The sequence below is a fragment of the Monodon monoceros genome, unplaced genomic scaffold (assembly GCF_005190385.1).
Source record: "Monodon monoceros isolate NGI ecotype Baffin Bay Population unplaced genomic scaffold, NGI_Narwhal_1 Super_Scaffold_16, whole genome shotgun sequence".
NCBI classification, from domain to species: domain Eukaryota; kingdom Metazoa; phylum Chordata; class Mammalia; order Artiodactyla; family Monodontidae; genus Monodon; species Monodon monoceros.
Window position 1 is genome coordinate 9,570,286 of NW_021703772.1, and position 23,975 is coordinate 9,594,260.

General features: G+C 36.3%; 1 protein-coding gene across 14 annotated transcripts in view; it reads left to right on the forward strand.

Annotated features, from left to right (window-relative positions):
* Positions 1 to 23,975, forward strand: part of TRIP12 (thyroid hormone receptor interactor 12) — a 147,892-nt gene that overhangs the window by 100,679 nt on the left and 23,238 nt on the right. For 4 of the 14 annotated variants that reach the window (XM_029226109.1, XM_029226119.1, XM_029226117.1 and 1 more), the window contains 19 exons: positions 963 to 1,031; positions 1,122 to 1,287; positions 3,538 to 3,655; positions 3,774 to 3,933; positions 5,772 to 5,925; positions 7,737 to 7,965; positions 8,291 to 8,409; positions 10,698 to 10,905; positions 13,417 to 13,517; positions 13,741 to 13,915; positions 15,065 to 15,206; positions 16,064 to 16,255; positions 17,537 to 17,688; positions 19,170 to 19,342; positions 19,739 to 19,812; positions 19,894 to 20,093; positions 20,738 to 20,865; positions 22,306 to 22,457; positions 23,554 to 23,696. In XM_029226109.1, coding sequence (XP_029081942.1) covers positions 963 to 1,031; positions 1,122 to 1,287; positions 3,538 to 3,655; positions 3,774 to 3,933; positions 5,772 to 5,925; positions 7,737 to 7,965; positions 8,291 to 8,409; positions 10,698 to 10,905; positions 13,417 to 13,517; positions 13,741 to 13,915; positions 15,065 to 15,206; positions 16,064 to 16,255; positions 17,537 to 17,688; positions 19,170 to 19,342; positions 19,739 to 19,812; positions 19,894 to 20,093; positions 20,738 to 20,865; positions 22,306 to 22,457; positions 23,554 to 23,696 — 2,855 coding nt within the window. The remainder of the gene's footprint in view (positions 1 to 962; positions 1,032 to 1,121; positions 1,288 to 3,537; positions 3,656 to 3,773; positions 3,934 to 5,771; positions 5,926 to 7,736; positions 7,966 to 8,290; positions 8,410 to 10,697; positions 10,906 to 13,416; positions 13,518 to 13,740; positions 13,916 to 15,064; positions 15,207 to 16,063; positions 16,256 to 17,536; positions 17,689 to 19,169; positions 19,343 to 19,738; positions 19,813 to 19,893; positions 20,094 to 20,737; positions 20,866 to 22,305; positions 22,458 to 23,553; positions 23,697 to 23,975) is intronic. The other 10 variants (XM_029226114.1, XM_029226118.1, XM_029226121.1 and 7 more) reach the window with 6 other exon arrangements.

Genomic DNA, 23,975 nt, shown 5'->3' on the forward strand with positions numbered 1-23,975 from the left:
CACAATAAAATGAGGTATACCTATATTAAATAAGGTGTTTACATAAGATAGGTGGAATAATATTGATTATTGAATCACTGGAGGATTTTGCTTCTAAGATGATCAAGACACAAGTAGTGCCAATCATTTTTTATTTATTTTAAAAAACTTAGCAGGCTGAGATAACCTTTACTTTATGGGGGCTAGAAATGTTCTCTAGTTAGGTGTGAGTTTACCTTATTTTGGAAGTATGGCCCAAGAATCAGAGAAGTTAAATAATGGGTCCTGTTGTTGTAGCATTCTTTCTAGACTTAAATCATGACAGCAAAGGTGTAGGACTTCTATAATACCAGAATTACTTTCATTTTTACACAGCTAAGCCTAGTTTTTACATCTGAAGCCCATTTATCAATTAGAAAAAAACGAAGTCTATCAAACTATACCATTAAATTGTTCTTTCTTTTCTTATGAGAGTTATTCCAAATGTTTTCTCATTAAGATCAGTCTAATAGTATTTAGATTGTTTTCATAATGATAGAGCAAATCTATATCAGGTTTTTCTTATTATCAGTAAACCTCTGGCTCACACACATACTTAACTACTTACAACTTTTTAGTGAATGCATGTTTTAAGCACTTATACTTGTAAGGCTTTTTAGAATGGTAGGATGTTTATTTTTTCTTTATTATAGTTTTCGTTTAGGTATTGAAATTATAGAAGTACAAAAGTTGTTCCCTTTCTTTGTATTTGCTTTTTATATGTTGGGTTCTTAATGGAGGAGAGAGGTTCTATCAGTATGATTCCCTTTGCTTTGAAATCATGACATTACTGATTGTTTGCTTATTAGGGTCACAGCATTTTCAAAGCTCGTATCTAGTTAAGCAAGTCTTGAAGAATTTGGGGTTAGGAAGAGGATAAGGGAGTGACGTACGACAGTGAAAATGTTTTATATTAACAAACTTTATTTTCCTTTATTAAAAAGGACAAAAAGTCAGTAGAAAGCACTTGCCTTTGTTTTGCACGTCTAGTGGACAACTTTCAACATGAGGAGGTAAGCGTTTAGTCTTTGTTGGTATTTTCATGAAGTTGTTAAATTGCTGCCTCACGAAGTAACAGTTTTTTCTTTCTTGTGTTTGTGAAGAATTTACTCCAGCAGGTTGCCTCCAAAGATCTGCTAACAAATGTTCAACAACTATTGGTAGTAACTCCACCAATTCTAAGTTCTGGGATGTTTATAATGGTGGTTCGCATGTTTTCTTTGATGTGTTCCAACTGTCCAACTTTAGCTGTCCAACTTATGAAGCAAAGTAAGTGCTATTTTATTATTCTATTTTATACGGGAAAAACAGCTTGTGTTTGTGTGTGTGCGTGAGTTTAATCTCTGTTAATAAGTAAAGTCAACATAAGCAAGTAGAAATGGCTAATATCACGGGCACTGGATAGTAAAGGAAGAAAAATGTTAATATGTAATAAATTTGTGTTGTGACAATATAGTAATGCTGCCTACATACAATTTTTAAAGTATATAATATATTAAAATTTTACCCTTGGTGTAGGGCTAAAGACCCAAAGTCATTGCTTTCTGTACAATATCAATTAAGTAATGATGCTTCATTAGGAGAATTCTGAGTTTTATGTTACCAGTAACTGCTTCTCTTTTGCTTATAGGTAGTCCTTTTTTCCCACATTAGATTTTCCAGCAGTTTATGATCCCAGAATGCTTTCTTCCCTCAAAGTGTTGGAACTTATTTACACAGATGAATATCTCTGATCTTTGCTACTTTAATATTTCTAAGCCTTTCCCAAACTTACATGTGCAGGGTATCGAGTTTTATCGCACTGCTATTGCCATTGCCCATTACTCTCTTAAACCTTAGATTTCACAAGTTAATGTCAGATTGTTGTGATTATTGCTGGTAGAGCGTTGATCACTTTTTTATGAAGCACCTATCATTGTGGTTAATTTCATGTCCATAATTCTAATCTCTGAGGACGTTACCTTGGGAGTCAGTGATGACACTCACTGACAAAACAGTCTTTGTTCCACCACTTCAAACGGTATATTAAGTGGTATAAGAGGACTTTTTTGGGGGCGGATGGGGGGGGACTCAGTTTTGTATTTTGCATTACTTATGAATTTTAGCACATGGCACAGAATTTTGTAGAAAAATAGTGTTGCTGAGGTGCTTTATTGAAGAAATTCCTCTTACAGCATTGAGTCCTTCCTGAACTTAGTATCCCAGAGAACACTGTTTTGCTTATGCCATGAACAAAGTCCTCTCTGCCTAGATAAGCTTGGGAAAGGTTTAACTCTTTTTTTGTGTAGTCATAATGTACTTTGCTTATTAAAATCCCTAGGGCCCCCTTGAATTTTCCCATTTCTTGAAGTTTGCCTACAGGATTATCTCTTGTTACCGTGTGGTGTGGCACAGCATTTTCCTATATCCTGGTTTGGGAAATTCCTGTCTGACTTTTGTTTGTTTTAACGTTTTGGAATTTTTTCTTTAGCATGATGAATGTTTTCACCTCTTCTGCATACTTTAGGAAGTTTGCCGCATAATCATTCTACTTCAGTAACGCGAACCTCTCTGGTTCTTTCCATTTTGTTGTCATCCTCTGATCTCTTTAAAAAAGAAGAAGTTAATAATGTACCATTGCCATCTATTCATATTTCTTAAGAAAGTTGGCAAAATGACTTTTTCAAGAACTGTTTAAAAATTTTAATCACTGTTTGTGAAGTTTCAGTGAGTCAGAGATTTATCCACACCTCTCTGCCCAAATTAATGGTGAATACTTTCCTTGACAACAGAACTTACTGATTACTGGCAGAACATTTCAGTGAAATGTTTATGTATATTTTGCATATGTGTAGTATTTTTTAGATACCAACAGAGACACAGCCCTGTCTTTAGGGCGTAGCTGTTAGAATGACCAAAACCTTTGGAGCCTGGGGGCTTCCTCCACTCACTGTCAGTGTCAGTACACTAAACTAGTTCTCATGCAAATTCTTCCATAAACTGATGTCTTCTGGGGATGGAAGCTTGTGGTAGAGGATATTTTAATGATCTTTAAATTTAGTTGGCATGCTTACTGTCATTTAAGGTAAAGGTTTTCCTGATCACAATATGGTAATTTCAGATGCTTTTAACTGCTGTGTTTTGTTCTGTTGGTCACATGTTTTCAGTACATTTGAATTGAAGACAAATATACAAATATACTTGAGTCGAGGATAAAATATGTTTAGTACACTTTTTTGCAAAGCTCCTCAAGGAAAGTAATACAAGATCCCTGAAGTCTCTGCAGTGGATTTGTGATTAGGTGTCTTGCTGGAAGGTTAGGACTCAAACTTTATGTCCTCAGAAAGAAATTGTTTAAATCTTCATAATTTTTTTAAGGTTTTAATGACAACTCATTTGGATTTTTCACTTTAATTTCTGTGGTATATAGCTGTACAAGAAAATATTTCTAATTGTTTCCCCCCTAGGCAATGATTGCCTTTTAAATATGGCAATATAAGTAGTTTCATAGGGTTTTGCTTTTTGTTGTTGGTTTTACAGACATTGCAGAAACTCTTCACTTTCTCCTGTGTGGTGCCTCCAATGGAAGTTGTCAGGAACAGATTGATCTTGTTCCACGAAGTCCTCAAGAACTGTATGAACTGACATCTCTGATCTGGTAAAGATTGGGCCAGTAATAACTGTGGTTTATATGAGGGTATTTTACTTTAGAAACCTGGTATTTACTGACAGCTCAGGAAGCTACTTATTAAAATAATTGCACCTTTTGTTTTCAGTGAACTTATGCCATGTTTACCAAAAGAAGGCATTTTTGCAGTTGATACCATGCTTAAGAAGGGAAATGCACAGAACACAGATGGTGCGATATGGCAGTGGCGTGATGACCGGGGCCTTTGGCATCCCTATAACAGGATTGACAGCCGGATCATTGAGGTAGTAGTTTCATCGTACCGTTTAAATATGTCTTATTTTGGTGGAGAGTGGGTGTAGGGCTGGAGTGGGGAGGTGGACTTGTGTACTTAAATGTGCTCAATGTTGAATTAACTCAAGATTTTCTCATTTTGTCTCCTGAGAACAAGGTCCTCATTTCTGTTCAGGTCAGAAAACATGGTGTTCTAGTCCTGCTTCTGCTGCTCACTACCTGATTGACTTGGAGCAAGTAATTTAAGATCTTTGTTCCATAGTTTCCTCATTTCTGAAAGGAAACATGAGAGGGAGTTAGGCTACATGTTTCTAAAAGTCGCTTCTATCTCCTATCCAGAAGAAATCTCTCAAAAGCAAAGATTACATACAAGTAGCTGCTTCTCAGTATTTTTAAAGAGCAAAAATATGGAAACAATCTAAATATATAGCTTTAGATGAATGATTAAGTAAATTGTGAAATATACATAGGTTTGCATATAATCCAGACCGTAACGGGATAGATTTTAATGACTTAAAATACGATATGCTATAAATGAAAACAAAATGTTCAAAAAAATTATGTGACTGACTCTTGGGAACTCTGCAAAAGAAAAGAAGAATAATGGCAAAGGAAAGAAGCACACTAAAATATTTCGTGATTTTTTCTGTGAAGGTTTTTATGCGTGATTTTATTCTTTTTTCTTTTAATATACTTCTTCATATTAAGTTTGCACAGAAATATTTCAAAAATTTCTCAGGTTAGGAAAATATTTGCCCTAGTTTAGGAAGTGTTGGGTCACTGCATTATCTGAGATGTTAAGCATCATTTACTAATGTTTTCATATATAAGTTACTTTAAGTATTAATATAATTTCTAATTTCAACCTGTGTAATCAGAATTTTTTAGGACATGACACTTAGACTTTTTTTTCTTTAAGGTCCTTTCCCCTAGTTAGTTTCTAAAAATGAGTTTGTGAAAAACATGTTACAAGATTGGAAGATCTTATGAAAATATCTAAATTCAGAGCTAGCTGTTATGTTATGAGGAAGTTAAAGGTGACTGGTCTTTGTGCATTGTTAGCCTTAGTTTATAAGTAGGTCGTGGTCTCTAACGCTAAGCATTCTTCTTTTTAGCATTTTCCCGATAATTGTATTTTCACTGTTAGTTAACTGTCTTATATTTCCTAAGAGTCCTGTCTTCCATTCAACCAAGGAATTCCATAAGAATGAATATTTTATCACTTCTTTAGGCTGTCTAAAATCATGCAAACAGTGTTAATCATATTATCTCATTTGAGATACATACTTTGTAATATTTGCCACCCCTGGGGATTACTTTCTTTAGTTCCAATTGTGTCCCTTTCAATCTTAGGGCATCATTTAAATGTAAAGTCTTTTTTGTTTCCTAAGGATAATTTTATAGGATCATTTTGTTTAAAGGAGGATTTTGATGGGCTGCTAGGAATCCATGCTGTAAATAACATTTTAACCTAAGAATTAGATAATAAGATTTATGGATAACAATTTTTTTTTCTGTCAGCAATGTCTTCAAGGCCTTTTTAACACAAATAGTGTCGTCTTCATGTCAGTGATTCTACATGACTGGATCCTTCATCAGGATTTTACCTGTATTTGTCTCAGGGGACCTGATAGGTCCTGTAATATATATTTGTGTTTAATTAAAAACGGTTTGTTGAGTGAATGAGTTTTGTCACATCCACACTATTAAAACTTGTATATCCAGTTACTTCACCATCTAAAACCTGATGAAACAAATGTGTAAGTTAGCATTTATTGAGGGTTCCCACTGTGTCTTAAGTTGATAAATTTCTCCATGTTTATATTCAAGGTTTCTCTCTCTTTGCTCTCAGGCAGCCCATCAGGTCGGTGAGGATGAGATAAGCTTGTCCACTCTGGGACGAGTTTATACTATTGATTTTAATTCTATGCAGCAAATCAATGAGGACACGGGAACAGCACGTGCCATTCAGAGAAAACCTAACCCCTTAGCCAATACTAACAGTAGTAAGTATCTTTTGAGTTAAAAGTAGTACTGTATTGTCTGTGAGTAGTATTTGCAATAACAAATAATTGTTTTATGGAGTGTTATTATTAAACTTAAGACAGTTGCATAGTAGTAATTAATTTTTTGTTGTTGCTTTAATCGGCAAATGAGCCAATATTAACTGGCATCTTCCCCAAGATTTTCCTACTTCTGTGATTTGCAGTGTCCTGGACTCTAGTCAGAATTGTCCTGTGCATCCCTTTCCCCACCACCGCCTTCCAGTGTTATTGAGATATAATTGACACACAGCACTGTGTAAGTTTAAGGTGTACAACATAATGGCTTGACTTACGTCATGAAATGATTATCACATAAGTTGAGTGAACATCCAGCTTCTCATAGATAGAAATTAAAGAAATAGAAAAAAAAATTTTGTGTGTGGTAAGAAACTCTTAACGTTCATATATAACATCAGCAGTGTTAACTACATTTGTCATGTACGTTACATCCCTAGTACTAATTTACCTTATAACTGGAAAAGCTTATACCTTTTGACTGCATTCATCCAGTCCGCCCCCCGTCGCCCCCCCCCCCCCCCCACCCCAACCCCCGCCCCCGCCCCAGTAACCACAAATCAGATCTCTTTGAGTTTGGTTTTGAAGTATAATGAACTTACAACACTATGTTAGCTCCTGTTACACAACATAGTGATTCAGTACTTCTGTACATTTCAAATGATCGCCATGATAAGTCTACTTACTATCTGTCACCAAAGGTATTATATACAACAGTAAGTGACTGTATTCTCCATGCTGTACCTTTCTTACTCGTGCCTCCTTTATTCTGCACCTGGAAGTTTGTTCCCCTTAATCTCCCTCACTTACTTCTTTTCTCCCCTCACCCCCTCCCCTTTGGCAACCGCCAGTTTGTTCTCTGCAGCCCATGCAGTTTTTTAAATCCGATCCTTTTATCCCTGTTTTATCTTTGGATCCACTCACACCCCATCATATTAGTTCTTTCCAACCTTTTATTTTATACTTTCCCACCAAAATTCTCTTAATTAATGAAGAATAGGTGATTGTGATTTTTTTTTTTCTTTTCAGGTTTCTGTCATTTGTTCCTTTCCTGAGGGATTTAGTTCATTGCTTTTGCAGGTCTAGGCTAGCGTGCAAGGGTCAGCATACTGTTTCTGAAAAGGACCAGATAGTAAATATTTTAACCTTTGCAGGCCATGCAGTCTCTGTATTCAGCACTGCTCTTGTAGCTGCCAAACAGCCATATACGATATGTAAACAAATATATGTGGTTGTGTTCCGATAAAATTTATTTACAAAAATAGGTGGTGGGTGGATTGGGCCTTTGGACCATACTTTGCCAACCCCTGTTCTAGCGCTTTTCATCTGTTACCTTTCCCCTGCACCTTATTCCCTCTAATCAAAGTGACAGGTCATCTTGTTTTTCCAGTTTCTTGCTACATACTCACTGTCCAGTTTTTCAGCTCTGTTTATTTCTTACCAGTGGTTTAACTGGCTAATACTGAAACATCTCCAATATTTTGTGGAACGTATATTAGTAAAAATAAGAGATCCAGTGTAGTGGTGCCTTGTGCTTTTCAGCTGGCCAGAATGGCCGGTGGTTTTTTAGCTGGCTAAAATTTGTCTTAATGCCATTTATAGACCCCAGTTGATTGTATTAGATAAGTTAATTTGCTTTATAACCAAAAAGTTTTTGTAGCATTTCAGATAATTACATCAGCTTGAATGCTTTATGTTATTTACTTTATTGTGTTTCTGAAGTCTGTAGCTTTAGGATTATACTTTTTTTATTACAGGTGGATATTCAGAGTTAAAGAAGGATGATGCTCGAGCACAGCTTATGAAAGAGGATCCGGAACTGGCTAAGTCTTTTATTAAGACATTATTTGGTGTTCTTTATGAAGTGTATAGTTCCTCAGCAGGACCTGCGGTCAGACATAAGTGCCTTAGAGCAATTCTTAGGATAATTTATTTCGCGGATGCCGAACTTCTAAAGGATGTCCTGAAAAATCATGCTGTTTCAAGGTGTGTTCATGAAAGTGGTGAAAACGCTTTAGAAATCCAAGTCTCTGCAAGTAACTTCAGAAATCTTTAAAGAAATAGTACAGAAAAAATATGCACAAAACAGTTTATTTGGAATATTTTGAGCCCTTCGTTGTCTTTCTGTATTCACAAACACCTTTGATAAAGAATAAATTAAATGCAGAAGTTGAGCATTTAAGAAAAATTCTTGTTCTGGTGGATTGGTTTGACACTTAAAATATTTTGCTCTCAAATTTAAAGTAGGATGGCCAGCAGTAATTATCAAATTCAGACAAATGTTTTATATACAAATGCTTTCTTTTTTTAGTCATATTGCTTCCATGCTATCAAGCCAAGACCTGAAGATAGTAGTTGGAGCACTTCAGATGGCAGAGATCTTAATGCAGAAGTTACCTGATATTTTTAGTGTTTATTTCAGAAGAGAAGGTAATGCCGTTCATGATAGTTAATTCATGGTTAATCTTTTAGTCTAAACATTATTTCAGTAGTATAGTTATACTCTATAGAAAAAAGTTAAACTGTTATTTTTATGTAAGATATTTGCATGCTTACGGCTTTAATACATATAGAGCATCTTTTATAAATCTTTTGTTATAGATTGTGTGAGATTCACTGTCTGTTGATGAACACTTAGTAAGTTTCAATGATTTGAGTGTTTATGGCCCAGAAGCAATCATTGACTTTTCTTTTTATGCTGATAACATATAGTTGCCCATAAAAATTTTTTGAAAAAGTCAGAGGTCACTTTCCCAAAGAATCCTGTTAGTAGATCAGAACAGCTGTAAAAGGGATTATTTTTTTACTTCACTATGTAGATAATGGAATATTTCAAGGCTTGGAATAATCTTCAGAATGCAATTGGTGTAGTCCTCTAATTTGAGGAATTTCAATGTCAAAATCAGCCTAGGGGACATGATACTTTTCCATTCTTTTCTTGAAGACCTCAAAGATGAAACTGTATCACTCATTTGGGTGTTTTATTCTTTTTAAACCTGCCAAGATAACAAAAGTTCCTTCTCGTCAACAGAAATCTCTTTATGGGTCTTTTTGGTCTATTAGGTTACGTTGGTCTTGTGAGGATGCAGAAAATGATGGTGTTTTCCCCTCACGTAATACTTCATCTTCAGTCTTAGAAACAGTCCTGGTTCTTTATGCATATGATCTGTTTTCCATTCTTTTGATCACCTTTTCTTATGCTGGATTCATCTCTCTTTACATCTTGAGAATGTAACAGACATGCTAGTGTAATAGTATTGAATCAGATGGGAAGAAGTTTTCACTGTTTCTTATTAGCTCTGTTCAAATAGCAGTGAGTTTTCAAAAAAAATCCAGCACTACACATTTATGTGAAATAGAAGGCAAACTCTCTCCATTTCCCAGAGATAATAACTATGGTTAACAAATCAGATTTTCTATGCTCACATAAATGCCTGGTATGTATTCTTATTTTTAGCCTTAGATTATCTTGTATTTTGCATTCTGTATTTTGTTTTTGGTTTTCTGTTTTTGTTGTTGTTTGCTTTTAGTTGCTTTCTGATTTGGAAGCATATCAGAATCGGTCTTTTTTCTCAATGATTTTTTTAAAAAACTTTGGTAGAATCAACTATGCCGTTAGGTTGAATTTCCCGCCCCCAAATATTTATATAGCATGTACATTATGAAGTTTATGGAGGAATGTAGATTGGTTCTACCCCTTTGCATCTGGCTTGTCTCACTGTTCTTTCAGGTTCCACTTAAATGTCACTTACTCCTAAAGATCTAGCCTGCCTTCTAGATTGTTACATCTCCCGATTGTATGCTCCAACAGCACTGTATTTTCTTTTTCATAAGCAGTTCGCTCTTTATTTGTAGTTTCTTGTTAGATGTATCTTTCTCATTAGTTAATAAGTGCCCTGAATCCATTTCTCTTAGCCACGGCCATATCCTTAGTCCCTAGCACACGGTCTGGCATATGATTGCTGCAAATAATACTCATGGAACGAATGCCTGAAGTTTGAATTCATTCAGACTTTTTTTTTTAATAAAAGAATCTGATGGAAAGCTCTGAACTCTTCCCCAGAAAAATGTGATTGTGTGAACATGCACTCACATACATTCAGACACACAGATTTGCATATAGTTTTACACACCAATATTCAGACACACACCTTTATATTCCCCCCTCCTCTCATGTACATCTTGCCACAGTCCAACCCCAAATATAAACCCTGCCTTATAAGTTACTGTTCATTTCTCCTCATACACCTCCAAGGATGTGAAAATCACCATCCTTCAATAGCTGGTGTTCTCTTTTTTTGGCAGTAGTGTTACTGTGATCTTATCTCATTGTAGTATTTGAAGTTAATGACTGTAGGTCTTTTTCTTCCTTCTGGCTATCAAGCCACAGGTGCACTGCATTTCTGTAATTGCTTATTGTTTTTATAAAGGATATTTTATTTCCAGTAGGAATTTACATGTGACCCCATTACGTATCCTACATTCGGGTTTTGAGTATTGGCAGGCAGCCTCTATAAATATCTTTTCTTTAATTTTGAATTTGCCTACTACTTTTCTTTGGAGTCAAGTTGAAGACTCTGGCACCTAAAGTTATTTTCCTATTTGCCGGGTACTTTTTATTCATTCCTTGTGAATCTGTGTTAGCATTTAGGGATCTTATAATGGTGGGGAGGTGGTCCTGATTAACACATACTCTCTTTAATCTCTGCTCTGTAAAGGTGTAATGCATCAAGTAAAACACTTAGCAGAATCGGAATCATTGTTGACAAGTCCACCAAAGGCATGTACGAATGGGTCAGGATCCTTGGGGTCCACGACGTCTGTCAGCAGTGGAACAGCCACGGCTGCCACTAACGCCTCAGCTGACTTGGGATCCCCCAGCTTGCAGCACAGCAGAGATGATTCTTTAGATCTGAGCCCTCAAGGGTAAGTCAGAGTTTTGCAGTGATTTTTGTGCTCTTTGCCTTTAACTCTGCCCTGGTACCTGAGACTCACACAGGGAAGTAAATGGTAAAATATTATGGAGAGTGTACGTTTTCTATTTTTCCATGTATATTGTGTTAGATATTTAATGGGAATGGGAGGAAACCTGTTGTATTGAGCCATGTTTAGGAACCACAAGAGATACATGGTGTTTCCATACAAGGGAACTAAGGCTCAGAGAAGCTAAGTGACTGGTATAGTGTCGTGTACTTATTTTACAGATGCGGGATTTGAGCCCTCATTTCTGATTCCATAATCTTGCGATTATTTACTGTATTGCAGCATACATACCAGCTTTAAGAAATCCAGATATTTAATATAGTGAAAAATATTAAAAATCGGAATTTTTAGACTGTGAAGGAAAAAAGATCCCGATTTCCCATTTATCTTTAATTGGCATATGGGAACTTTTGCTGTTAATAAAGGCAAATGAGAGTTCTAAGTTCTCTGCTTCCACCTCTTTTTTAATTCCTTTGTTGTACGGTGCTGCTGAGAACATTACCAAACCCTCGTGTTGGTTTTCATTTTGTTGTGTTGAAACAAGTCACACTCTAAAAGTGTTTTTGTTTCTTTGATGTAAGCTGAAAAGTAGATCTTGGTAAAACATTATACTTAATAAGTGGGGTCCAAACATTTAATCTTATAAGCTGCAAGGTAGCATTGTCCTGTGAAGCTAGCCCACTCCGAACCCCAGCTGCTTTTGGTGCCCCTTGGTGGCAGTTGTCCAGCCTGGTTTAAGTATGAATTTTGGCAGTTCTGTGACTTCTGGCACAGCCACTGTTAATTTTAGGAAGCTGCTGGGTTTAAGTGGTACCATGTAGTGGGCACAGTCCAAGGAGTTTGAGAATGCCAGAGACCCTCCACCTTCACTGTTTTCAAGTTGGATTATCTTGCCATTTTCCCTCCCAGCCTTGCCTGCCTCTCTACTTCCTCCCGAGCCCTGCTCCCTCCCGCAGCTGCTGCAGTAACCTTAAGTCATTGCAGATGTTACGGAAAAATCCAATCTAACTTTTTTGGCCAGCCCAATACTATATTATAGCACAGGCACTTGGTAAAATATGATGCAGCTCAGACAAATGCCGTATTTCTGAGCTACATACGTAAAATATATGAAACAAATATGCAATGCAAAGAACCTATATGATTATAGGTTCTGACAGTTGATACTCTTAAAGAAAGAGGAAAGGACCTTTTTCTTAAAATACTTTCAGAGTTTTAAGTGATTCCTTTCTCTTCTAATATGGTTTTAAATGAAAAGTTTGTATAAATTTGTAAAGGTGGAATTGTTTAAGTTTATTCCTTGAAAGTTCACTTGTCCTGATCGTCAGGTATATTGACCACACTATTAAGTGTTTCCAGGAGACATGTCAGATGTTGGGAGACTTTAAATATTTTTTTCAAACTTTTTCTTACTTGGGTCATAGACCAACTGAACCAGAACTTTTTTTCTTCTTCCCCACTTGATGTAGCTTTGTTATTTGAAGGATGATATTTTAAACTATTTCTAGTGTTGTTAAAGATAGTGAAAATAGTACGCAAAGGCTACATACGTTCTGTTTTCATATATTCTAATTCAAAATAGGCTGCTCAGACTATCACTTGCCACATTTGTTTACAGATAATTTTGAATTTTTTAAAAAAGTACTTATAAATGCATTCATTTAGGATGTTACTGCCATTACACACCAAGAAATTCCTTTGGGTAGTATTGGAAGGTATTTTGATAATATTAACACTCAATGCTATGTATATTTTACTTATTGTCATTTAGGTTAGGGAAGAAATAAGGTACCCAAATTTAACATATTCTTTTTCTAGTTTATGCATTGCATATTTGTTTCCTATGCTTTATGTATGTACTGCATTTAATAATGGAGTTTAACACAGGATTAATGAGATACTCTATTTGGTTTTCTTTTTTAAAATTAATTAATTTCTTTATTTCTTTATTTATATTTGGTAGCATTGGGTCTTCGTTGCTGTGCACCGGCTTTCTCTAGTTGTGGCGAGCGGGGGCTACTCTTCAGTGTGGCACGTGGGCTTCTCATTGCGGCGGCTTCTCTTGTTGCAGAGCTCGGGCTCTAGGCACGCGGGCTTCAGTAGTTGTGGCTCACGGGCTTAGTTGCTCCACGGCATGTGGGATCTTCCTGGACTAGGGCTCAAACCTGTGTCCCCTGCATTGGCAGGTGGATTCTTAACCACTGCGCCACCAGGGAAGTCCCTGGTTTTCTTTTTAGTAGTTCAGTATAGTCAAATAGCTAGCTATTTTCTGAACTAATCATTTTCTGTGTCTTGTACACTTCTAGAACATTGGTGCAGAGTTGGCATTAAATAACCACTAAACGAAAAATACCGTGTTATAACAATATTCTGCCATTTTAGCTTGCTTTTAAATGAGTGATGATACTAAATCATGGTAGCGCTAAACTTACCCCATGTTTTCCCATGTGACAGTCGATTAAGTGATGTTCTAAAGAGAAAACGACTGCCAAAACGAGGATCAAGAAGGCCAAAGTATTCACCTCCAAGAGATGATGACAAAGTAGACAATCAAGGTAATTTTTGTGATGAAACTATGAGGCAGTAAAGGGAAAGGTGGTAGCAGTTAAGGATACATACTTCATTAAAATTGCTGATAGCTTTGAAGCATGCCTGAGTTTCCTGAATTCCCAGTGTTGTTAGTTCTTTTAGCTAATTTATTAAGAGTGGGAATCTTAAAATTCAGCTGGTTTTCATCGATTGCACTGAAATGATTTAATCATCATTCTCTTTTCATAGCTAAAAGCCCCACCACTACTCAGTCACCTAAATCTTCTTTCCTGGCAAGCTTGAATCCAAAAACGTGGGGAAGGTTAAGCGCACAGTCTCACAGCAACAACATTGAACCGGCCCGAGCTGCGGGAGTTAGTGGTCTTGCCAGGGCCGCCTCAAAGGACACCATATCCAATAACAGGTAGGGTCTGGGGGGTTCTGTGTCACCTCTGTTCTCAGGTCAGAAAAACTTCCCATTTTTCAGTCAGCATATTTATTATATGGAGATGAAACATGGACACAGATCTTTAATTTATGCTCAGAGGTGGTGGCATAGCTCAAGGATGGAGCTGATTCTCAATTCTTGAACCCTGTATCTGGCTTTGTCCTGCATTCCAGTCTCACATTTTAAAATTCCTTTCAACATGTCTACTTGGGAGTTGTGTATGTTCAGAGCCAAACAGATAGGTTTCCCATTGAACCTGTCCCGTAGTTCTGTTCTAGAAAAAGAAAGCGGACGTATTTTTTGTACACATACGTGCGCGCTCTTTTATGATAACCCTCCTCTACCCTTTACAATGGAAGGTAAGGCTCTTAGAGCAGAGCCCTTTTTTAGAAACTTAGAATTCTGTCAGCTAAACGATTTCACACCAGTTTATGGCATTAAAAAATTATTTCTTTAAAATCCTATGGATTGTTTTGTCTTTTGGCTCTGGATGTAACATACCAGCAAGGAGTGCTTCTTCTGCAAATAAGACATTTACAAAAATCAAATTCCATTGGGAAAACAAGGAAGTTCTTTTTGTTTGGTTGATTGCTTTGGTTGGTTGGTGGTTCTGAACTTCAGTTAATAAAAATAATTAAGCAAATAGATTTCTGAAGCCATGAGAATTTGTAATTTAAACAGCGAGGTCTCAGCTGTCATAGCTAATTGTGCACCTAATAGGTGGATGTTTCTTGTCTATAGTTCTTTACTTCAGCTCTCCAGGGAACATAAATAAAGGACAGTGCAGATATGTCTGTACCTTAGAGAACAGTCATGTAAAATTGCTTTCAGGTGAACACTCAGGAAACTCTTAGGTTGTAGAGTCCCTAGAAGTTCGAACTGTTTCTTTGGTCTTCATGTAATGACCTGAAATGTATTTTAAGTACCTGTGCATTTCTCTAGGTATATCTTAGCCCACCTTCAAACTGAAACTTAATTGGGTTAATGTGGAATCTGAATTTACTAGTCTATAAGCATAGGCCAAAAAGGATTTTAAATGTAGCAACTATTTGCCTTTGACCAGAAGTTATAATTGAAATCCTTTCTGTGTACACTGAGACTTTAATATCTTTTTCCTTCTGGCAGAGAAAAAATCAAAGGTTGGATTAAAGAGCAGGCGCATAAATTTGTAGAGCGTTATTTCAGTTCTGAGAACATGGATGGAAGCAACCCTGCATTGAATGTCCTTCAGAGACTTTGTGCTGCAACCGAACAACTCAACCTCCAGGTACCGTGACTGGTGCATCTGGCTGGTTCACTTCTGTCTCTTCCGGCGTCTCTTCCGTCCTGCTCTTCTTTTCCTTGGTGACTCTCTAGCTTTTTAGCCAGACATGTACCTTTGCTGCTGTCATTTCTTTAACTTGTCCCTTGACTTTTCGTGCATCATTTATCATTAGATGGGCTAGACATCTGGTCTTTGACTTTCTTTCCTTCACCTCCCTTATTTCTTGACAAATGAAGAGACTTTAGAAATGTCCCTCAAGCACATCTCTTCTCTCAGTCCTCTTCAGCTACAGGTGTTAGCATTGAGAAGACCTTCCTTAACCCCTCTTTACCTGTGGCCTGAGAGTACTCAGAGAGGATAGAGATGTAATAACTAAGCCTTTTGTGTTTCATTTGACTCTGTTTGCATTTTTGATATACTTTGAGCAATATGCGTAGTACATGTTTTCCAAGAAATTGTCTGTTTCATTCATACTTTAAATGTACTAATGTAAAGCCATACCTTGAACTCGTGTTATATCTCTTTTCATTTTGGTATTGTAGCTCCATTCCTCCATTCGTATTCTCATCCTTTGTCTTTTTTTAATTTTTTAACACAATTCCATTGGTTGAATATGAAGGTTTTTGTTTTTTTTTTAATGTTAGTATGGATACTGGTTTTTTGTCATGAAGTAGTAACATTTTGTGAATGTGTGTGTAGGTAAGATGTTATTTTTCAAAGCTCTACCAAGAATGCACCACCTGCCCCTGCCTTCTTTTTTAAAGGTGTTAAGAAAGTATCCAATTGCTTTTGGGGAAATGTGAATTGTGCATTTAGTAAAGGCTGTCGAAATCAGTAAATATTGTTTTCAACTCTTTCAGGTGGATGGTGGAGCTGAGTGCCTTGTAGAAATCCGTAGCATAGTCTCAGAGTCAGATGTTTCATCATTTGAAATCCAACATAGTGGATTTGTGAAGCAGCTGTTGCTTTATTTGACATCTAAAAGCGAAAAGGATGCTGTGAGCAGAGAGATCAGATTAAAGAGATTCCTTCATGTATTTTTTTCTTCTCCAGTAAGTTATCTAATAATAATGCCTGTGTGTCTTACTTTAAGCGTCATTGTTCACTAGTGTGTATATTCTCATCCCAGTAGTAATTTCGAGTAGTTTTTGGTCAAGATATTGAGGTAAAGTGTTTAGCTTGCTTATTATACACAGTTGGATTCATTAGTCTTTTATACATCAGGTAAATAATAAAACAACGAAATGGTGACTTGAAGCAAGGGCCTTTTCTGTGGCTGATGAATCTTGTGTCTTTGTTTTTCTGTCAGGCAAGCCATTAATAGTAGTCTCTCACTTGTGAATGTATTTTATTCTCAATGTCTGTTTTTAAACATTGCAGTTTGCAGTATATTTTTTTAAGGGAAATACAGTAGACATAGTGTAGCTATAGACATAAGATAGAGTAGACACATATACATTTCTATTTTGTATGTGAAACACAGAACTAACAATTTCATTGAAGAGTACTTAATCACCATTTATAATGTGGATTATGAGACCAGAAGCCACAGAGCAGCTTCAGTTCCTTCACCCTCAGTGAGTGAGAGCAAGAGAGTAACCTGAACACTGTTGACTCAACATCACTCTGCTTGTTCATAATGGCTTAAGAGAAGGCATCCCTAGGGAAGATTCTCTGGTTCAGCTGTGTAATAGGGCTAAGGACAAGTCTCCTGTGTGAAACTGTGTCACCATGTCTTTTCAGTGTTTGCAGGCATTGCTTATATTATTTTAACTTGTGCAGCTACCTAAAGCAGAATTGATGTTTATTTGAGAATCATTAGATGTGTAGCAATATTGGATATAGTTTTATACCGTGCTTAAAATTATGTGCAGGTCTGTAATCTCTTATCTGAAACTCCTTGGGGCTGGATGGGTTTCACGAGTTCTACCATACAGTATATACAGCATGTATTACCTGATATATCCCCAGTGGATTCTGAACAGTACTTTGTACACATTAAATATTTTTGCAGCAAAACATAGGACTGTTCCTACTAAATAAAGGTTGAATAAAGACTGCAAATGGCCTTGTGTCTGTCTGAGTCAGGTTTTGCCACTAAATGAGTTGTGTTTTCAAGCCTTTTGGACTTGGGAATTGTGAATATGGGATTGTGCGCCTATACAGAAAGAATGTCTTTATTGAAATAATTTCTTTGGAAACACTGTTCTAACCAAATCCATCAAAAAAGGTTCAGTAGATTAGATCTTGTAAAACTGCCTATTAAATTTTCTTGTTGAGCATTCCATTTTCACGAGGCCTTGCTTAACCTGTTGGTTTATTTATAACTTCAGCTTCCTGGAGAGGAGCCCACTGGAAGAGTAGAACCAGTGGGTAATGCACCTTTGTTGGCATTAGTTCACAAGATGAACAACTGCCTCAGCCAGATGGAACAGTTTCCAGTCAAAGTGCATGACTTTCCGAGTGGAAATGGCACAGGAGGCAGGTAAGGATCATTGCCTAGGTGTGCCCTTGCCATTGGACTTTATGCTTTATTTTGTTGAGGTAAGGTGGCAAGAGGTCTAGTGACATCTTGGTCTGCTCAAAGAACATTCATCTCTAAAGATCGCAGAAATTAAATATTCTAAAGTGTGAATCAAATAATTTTTATCCCTAAAGTCGTACCCCGTATCTTAAACATGATGTTTTGAAAATATAAAACCAACTGGTGCTGGAAAGTTGTAATAGGCTTAGTTTTCCTTAAATTGATGTACTTTAATGTATAAAGCTTTTCTCCAAGAACTTTGTAGATATGGATAATAAAATGTTTACTTTCTGTGCAATAATGTGATTTCATTATAAGTGGTTTTGCAAAAACTTTGCATTTTGATGGGCTTTAACAAATAAGTTTTATTTTTTTTCCATAATAAAGTAGTTTTACAGGACTCATGAAGTGCTGCAGAAAGAATTCATTAAGTTCATTGTTGTGTTCTTACAGAATGTTACATGCTTCCTGGAATATTATGACTAGCAGCCTAGAAAATTTTAAAAAGTAGTTTGGGTTTAAAAAACACAGTCTGGTGTGTTTTAAAGACATTTAAAATTCTGACTGAATTGAAACAGTATGCATTATTGAATAATGAAGTGATCAGTGTGGACTAGGTTTTTTTCTGCTTTGAAATTTAATGTAGAGAGTGGTATTTAATTTTGATTATTAAACTGTCCTGGAAGATTTTTATGAAATAAAGGGACACTTTCAAATATATTTGAGAAAACCATAGTGTTTTACATTTTTATCTAAATTTGTGTAAAATATGTATGTTTACATATGTATATATCAATATAATGGAATATTCTTTCCCATACCCCTGTTTGCATGCGTTATGGAACCTTGTAGATAACTGCATTTTAAACTCGTCTTACTCTTGCCAGACCTTTTCAGCAATGAGCAGTTGAATATCATTACCAGGTCTAGACTGGTATAGCTATTAAACTGCTTCACTCAAAAGACTATAGCAAAGTAAAATTTAAAGGTTAGTTTTTAAAGTAATTTTGTAGCTGAAATCTTTGAAAGCAAAAATGAGAGGGTTTGTTGTTTGTTTTTAAATAAATAGGATTTCGTAGGCAATGGCAAAATATTGCAGAAGTGAGCATGCCCGAATGGTTCAGGAATTTTTATCCTGCGGAAATAATTAAATCTCGATCGTGAGGTATTTCCACTTACATAGATTCATGGTGGGACAGAGATGGAAGGTTGATTTAACGTTTTCATATGCATGCGTATACATCCTCTTTTATTTCTTATTTTATCATGAAAAGTTTTTTCCAATAACTTGGAATTGCTAGCTTTACTATATACATAACTGGTAAGTGCTACTTTGTGTCTGAAGAAAAATGCAGAGTTTGTATTATCTTGCTTTTATTTTAGTTAGTGTATGTTGGTTTTGAAAATAATAGAATAACTTTTTTTTCATAAATTATCTTGAGCTTTTCTCTCAACAGAGGATCACAGGCTTTAAAATTTTTCAACACACATCAGTTAAAATGCCAGTTACAAAGACATCCAGACTGTGCAAATGTGAAGCAGTGGAAGGGTGGACCTGTCAAGATTGACCCTCTGGCTTTGGTGCAAGCAATCGAGAGATACCTTGTAGTTAGAGGTACTTTCTGTACATGTATATTGTGTGTTTATGTGTACATTTGGGATGAAATTAATATTAAGGGATATATAAATTATTTCCCTATTGCTGCTTCTGTCAAAACCTAGCATCAGGAACTTCTGTACTCATCATTTATTTTATATGTAGTATGTAGAAATGTTAAATTTTGTAGGGATTGACTGCTTACTTGGTTGATTGGGTGATGAGTTACTTTATCCTGGTGGAATGTAATAGAAATCACATTTTGTATCTGACAGTTTTCTTAATCTTTCTGCTTTGTAGATCAAAATGTAATATACATGTTTTTCTAGGAATATGTTAGTTTAACCAGTATATATAGGCTTTTCTTTGCCACATGAAATTGCTAGGAGTTTAACAGACTTCCTGGGTCCTTAGGGTATGGAAGAGTAAGAGAAGATGATGAAGACAGTGACGATGATGGCTCTGATGAGGAAATAGATGAGTCTCTGGTAAGCTGCTGTTCTTACCAAGTTTTAATGTGTAAAGTTCAGGGCCTGTAGCTTCAATGGATTTTGTTTTGCTTTATTTAGGCTGCTCAATTCTTAAATTCAGGAAATGTACGACACAGGCTACAGTTTTACATCGGAGAACATTTGCTACCGTATAACATGACTGTGTACCAGGCAGTACGGCAGTTCAGCGTACAGGCCGAAGATGAACGGGAGTCCACGGATGATGAGAGCAATCCTCTAGGAAGAGCTGGTATTTGGACGAAAACTCATACAATATGGCAAGTCTGAAAATGATTTTGTTTGGTTCTTCATCAACATTGATACTGTTTGTGTGTTTTGGAATTCCTGTTACTGGCTGGCTTGCATAAGGAGAGAGGGGACTCTAAATTCTATGTTTTATTATTAAAAGCCACTTCAAATGTTCCATCTTGTGTGTGTGCATGTGTGTGTATGTGTGTATATTTAGCTTCCTCATTAAGTCTACTTGAAAATGTGTTTGGGCAATAAATAATCATAATTTGCACCTACTTTTCTAGTAGCTTCTTTTCAAGTCTTTAAATAAGGCAAAAATGTCTCCATAAGGTGATGTTCCTTTAGGTAGTATGAAGTTTGGCATCTCTGAGCCCTTAGACGCATTTGGATGCAGCTTCCTGCATTGTTGGTGAATGTCTACTACTTAATTAAACAGGGTGATTCTTCTCAGAGCCACCCCCTGGAGTTTCTCAGGTGGCCCCTCCTAGGTGATCTTTTCTAGGAAGCAGTCCCATTGGCAGTTCTCCAAATCCACAACTAGGGAGAGAGAGGATAGCCCTCAGAGAGTTGTTCTGGTAACTCTGTGGTGTCTGTGGCTTGCACTTTGGCCTTGCAGAATAATTTGCCATTTTAAAATCTACTTTGGGTTTACATACTCTTATTACTTTAGGTACAAACCCGTGAGAGAGGATGAAGAAAGCAATAAAGATTGTGTTGGTGGCAAAAGAGGAAGAGCCCAAACAGCTCCAACAAAAACTTCCCCTAGAAATGCAAAAAAGCACGATGAGTTGTGGAACGGTAAGTGATGTCTAGAGGGGCAAGGAGATCGCCATGGGGCAGTAGTCTTCCTGTCTTGAAGGTTTTGACAGAGTGATTTATATCTAGTAGTAAAATCTTTTAATATAATTTATAAAAATATGAATTACTACAAATGCTTGGCTGCTTTTAATTGAACCCTTGACTTTAATGTCTAGAAAGTGAAAAGTTATCTTGAAAGAATTTGTGGGAAAACTTACCATTCTTTCCATGAAGAATTCATGTTTTTATGAAAACAAAAACAAATTTCATTAGTAGAACATATGCACTAAAGAAGAGGCTGAACATTGGCAGGGTGACCCTTAATTTTTATTGTTATTCATTATAATAGTGTGATCCACCAATTATAGAAGGAATAAAAAGTTTTGCTAGGTTATAAAATGACTACAGAAAGTAGTAAAACCTCCCAATTGACTTACCTTCCTTTGTAGTATTTCCTTCCAGTGTAACTTTGCTCATTTCCTCCCTTTCTTTTTTTTTTTTTTGCGATACGCGGGCCTCTCACTGCTGTGGCCTCTCCCGCCACGGAGCACAGGCTCCGGACGCACAGGCTCAGTAGCCATGGCTTACGGGCCCAGCCGCTCTGCGGCATGTGGGATCTTCTCAGACCGGGGCACGAACCCGTGTACCAGCTCCTATCAGGGATTTCCAAACACTGGTGTTGTTGATGAAATTTTCCCTGGTCCACAGAAGTAAGGGCATTGTAGCAACTTTGTTTTTCATAAAACTCAGTTTTTTCTATATAAAAGGGTGTTTGAGATATTTGTTTTCTATGTTTTTGGTATTAAAACAGTTTCCCTTTTATGCAGAGATAGTGTTGTGATTTTTAATTTCTTTGCTTGGTAGGAGTAAATGGCAACAGTTTCAATCTCTCTCTTTTTTTTTAATGCTATTACTTTATGAGATCTAAGAACAAAGGAATTGCAGATCCTACTTGGAAACTATCACAGTCTATCATGTCCTAAGTCTTGGATTAAATAACCAAATCTTATTTTTATCAGATTTATAACTTGGGAGTATTTGTTTATCTTACATGGCCATTTTAAACCGGATATAAAAAAATCCAGGAAATTTCTGTAACAGTGAACTTAATTTAAACACCTTTTCTTTACTCCTCTCTGGCCATTTTATTGTCAGTTATTTTTCTGATATAAAGGAGAAATGCAAAGGAGTCAGTTTTTCTCCTTTACAATGTATGAGTATGGGAGAGAAAGTGAAATTTTCCTAAGCCTGGATGATTTATCTGTAAGATAAAAAGGGAAAAAAAATTGTTCAAGCTGTCAGTACTCTACTAGCGAGCGTTAAATCTTAACCACTCTTGGTTACTGTTTTTAGGCATGTTGAGATGATGCTGGCTTCATTGACTCTGCCTTTCTAACTTTGATCAACACTTTGATCAAACTTTGATCTTTTGCCCTCTAGATGGAGTGTGCCCGTCAGTATCAAATCCTTTAGAAGTTTACCTCATACCCACACCACCTGAAAATATAACTTTTGAAGACCCTTCATTAGATGTGATTCTTCTTTTAAGAGTTTTACATGCCATCAGTCGATACTGGTATTACTTGTATGATGTGAGTAATGTTGTCTACTTTTGAACTTTTCCCTGATGTGTTGTCCATTACATGTTTTTTTCTTAGTGTCTGTCTAGTGCTTGATCAGTTTCCTGTTGTACTAGAAATAGAAACAATGATTCAGCTGAACAGCACAGATCCTAGCCCAGCATGTATGAAAGATACTCTTCCAGTATGTTAGTAAGAACAAAGCGTAAAGCAGCTCTGTATACTTCATACAGTAAAGCCACCTATTTTGAGTTTAAAAATATGGTCAAATTATCTTTTGCATTTATATTTCAGTGGTAGTATTTATACGATAACTTGAGCAGTGGTTTTTACAGGGCAAGATGGATATTAAGTAGTTTCTTAGTCTTTGCAACTCATATTTCCCCAAAATACTATAGAATACTCTGAACAGTCATACCACTTTAGAAATATTAACGTTCAACTTGCTGGTTTTAATCTCCAAAAACGTGAATCTATTTTACTGTAAAAGCTGTATCAACAAGAGAAATTCTGCATTCTCCCAAATGTGTCATCATTAGGTAAAAATTCATCTAGGCAAAATAGTATTTATGCTTTATTTTATTGTTTTTAAGAATTAAACTGCCACCTCCGTAGTCTTAAGAGCAATATAATGAAATATACATACATTTAATTTAGTTCTCTAGGCAGACCTAGCTCTCTTGGCAGACTTGTAAATATTCTCTAGCTATAATTTATAAAATTAAGCTACCACATAAAAATTGAACATTATTAGTTAAAAAATCTTTAGGTACCTTTAGCTAAAAGTTCATTTATTTAAGATGTGTATTAAATTCAAGTGAAAGTTGAATGCTTGTCTTTGATACTTCGCTAGTGGAGGGAAGAGTGAAGGAGCTGGCCCTGCATGAAGCGTTCGCTATGTCAGTGGTGCGTGGGGTTGGGCTGTCTCAGCTGTACGTTGTGAAAGCTGTCATTCAGGTTGGGACATACCAACAAGAAGCTGTATGTTGGAAACCAGCAGGGGAAATCTCGGCACTCTGCATACGTATTTGGGAATAAAGGAAACGATGGTGACTATAATCCTAATGTTTTACTACATAATAGACTTTTTTTTTTTAACATTTTACAGAATGCAGTGTGCAAGGAAATTATCCCAACTAGTGAATTTATTAACAGTAAGTTGACAGCAAAAGCAAATAGGCAGCTTCAGGATCCTTTAGTAATCATGACGGGAAACATCCCAACATGGCTTACTGAACTAGGAAAAACCTGGTAAGACAATCACTTCTGTAGTGGTGGGCTTGGGGGTGTTATTGTGTTGATCTTTATATATCTTGTTACAAAAACATAGTCTTTAGCAAACCTATTTAAATGTGTTTAGTTAATGTGATTTTTGATCATAGCTTAATTGTGTAGCTTCAGCATACAAACAGGCTAGATGAGCTGGGGCCGGCACTAGGTCTACTTGATAGTATCTTTATATATGAAATAGGGAAGTACACAAGGATTTTTAGTGAGGAGATTCAGCCCTCTTCCATCATAAAATTGGAC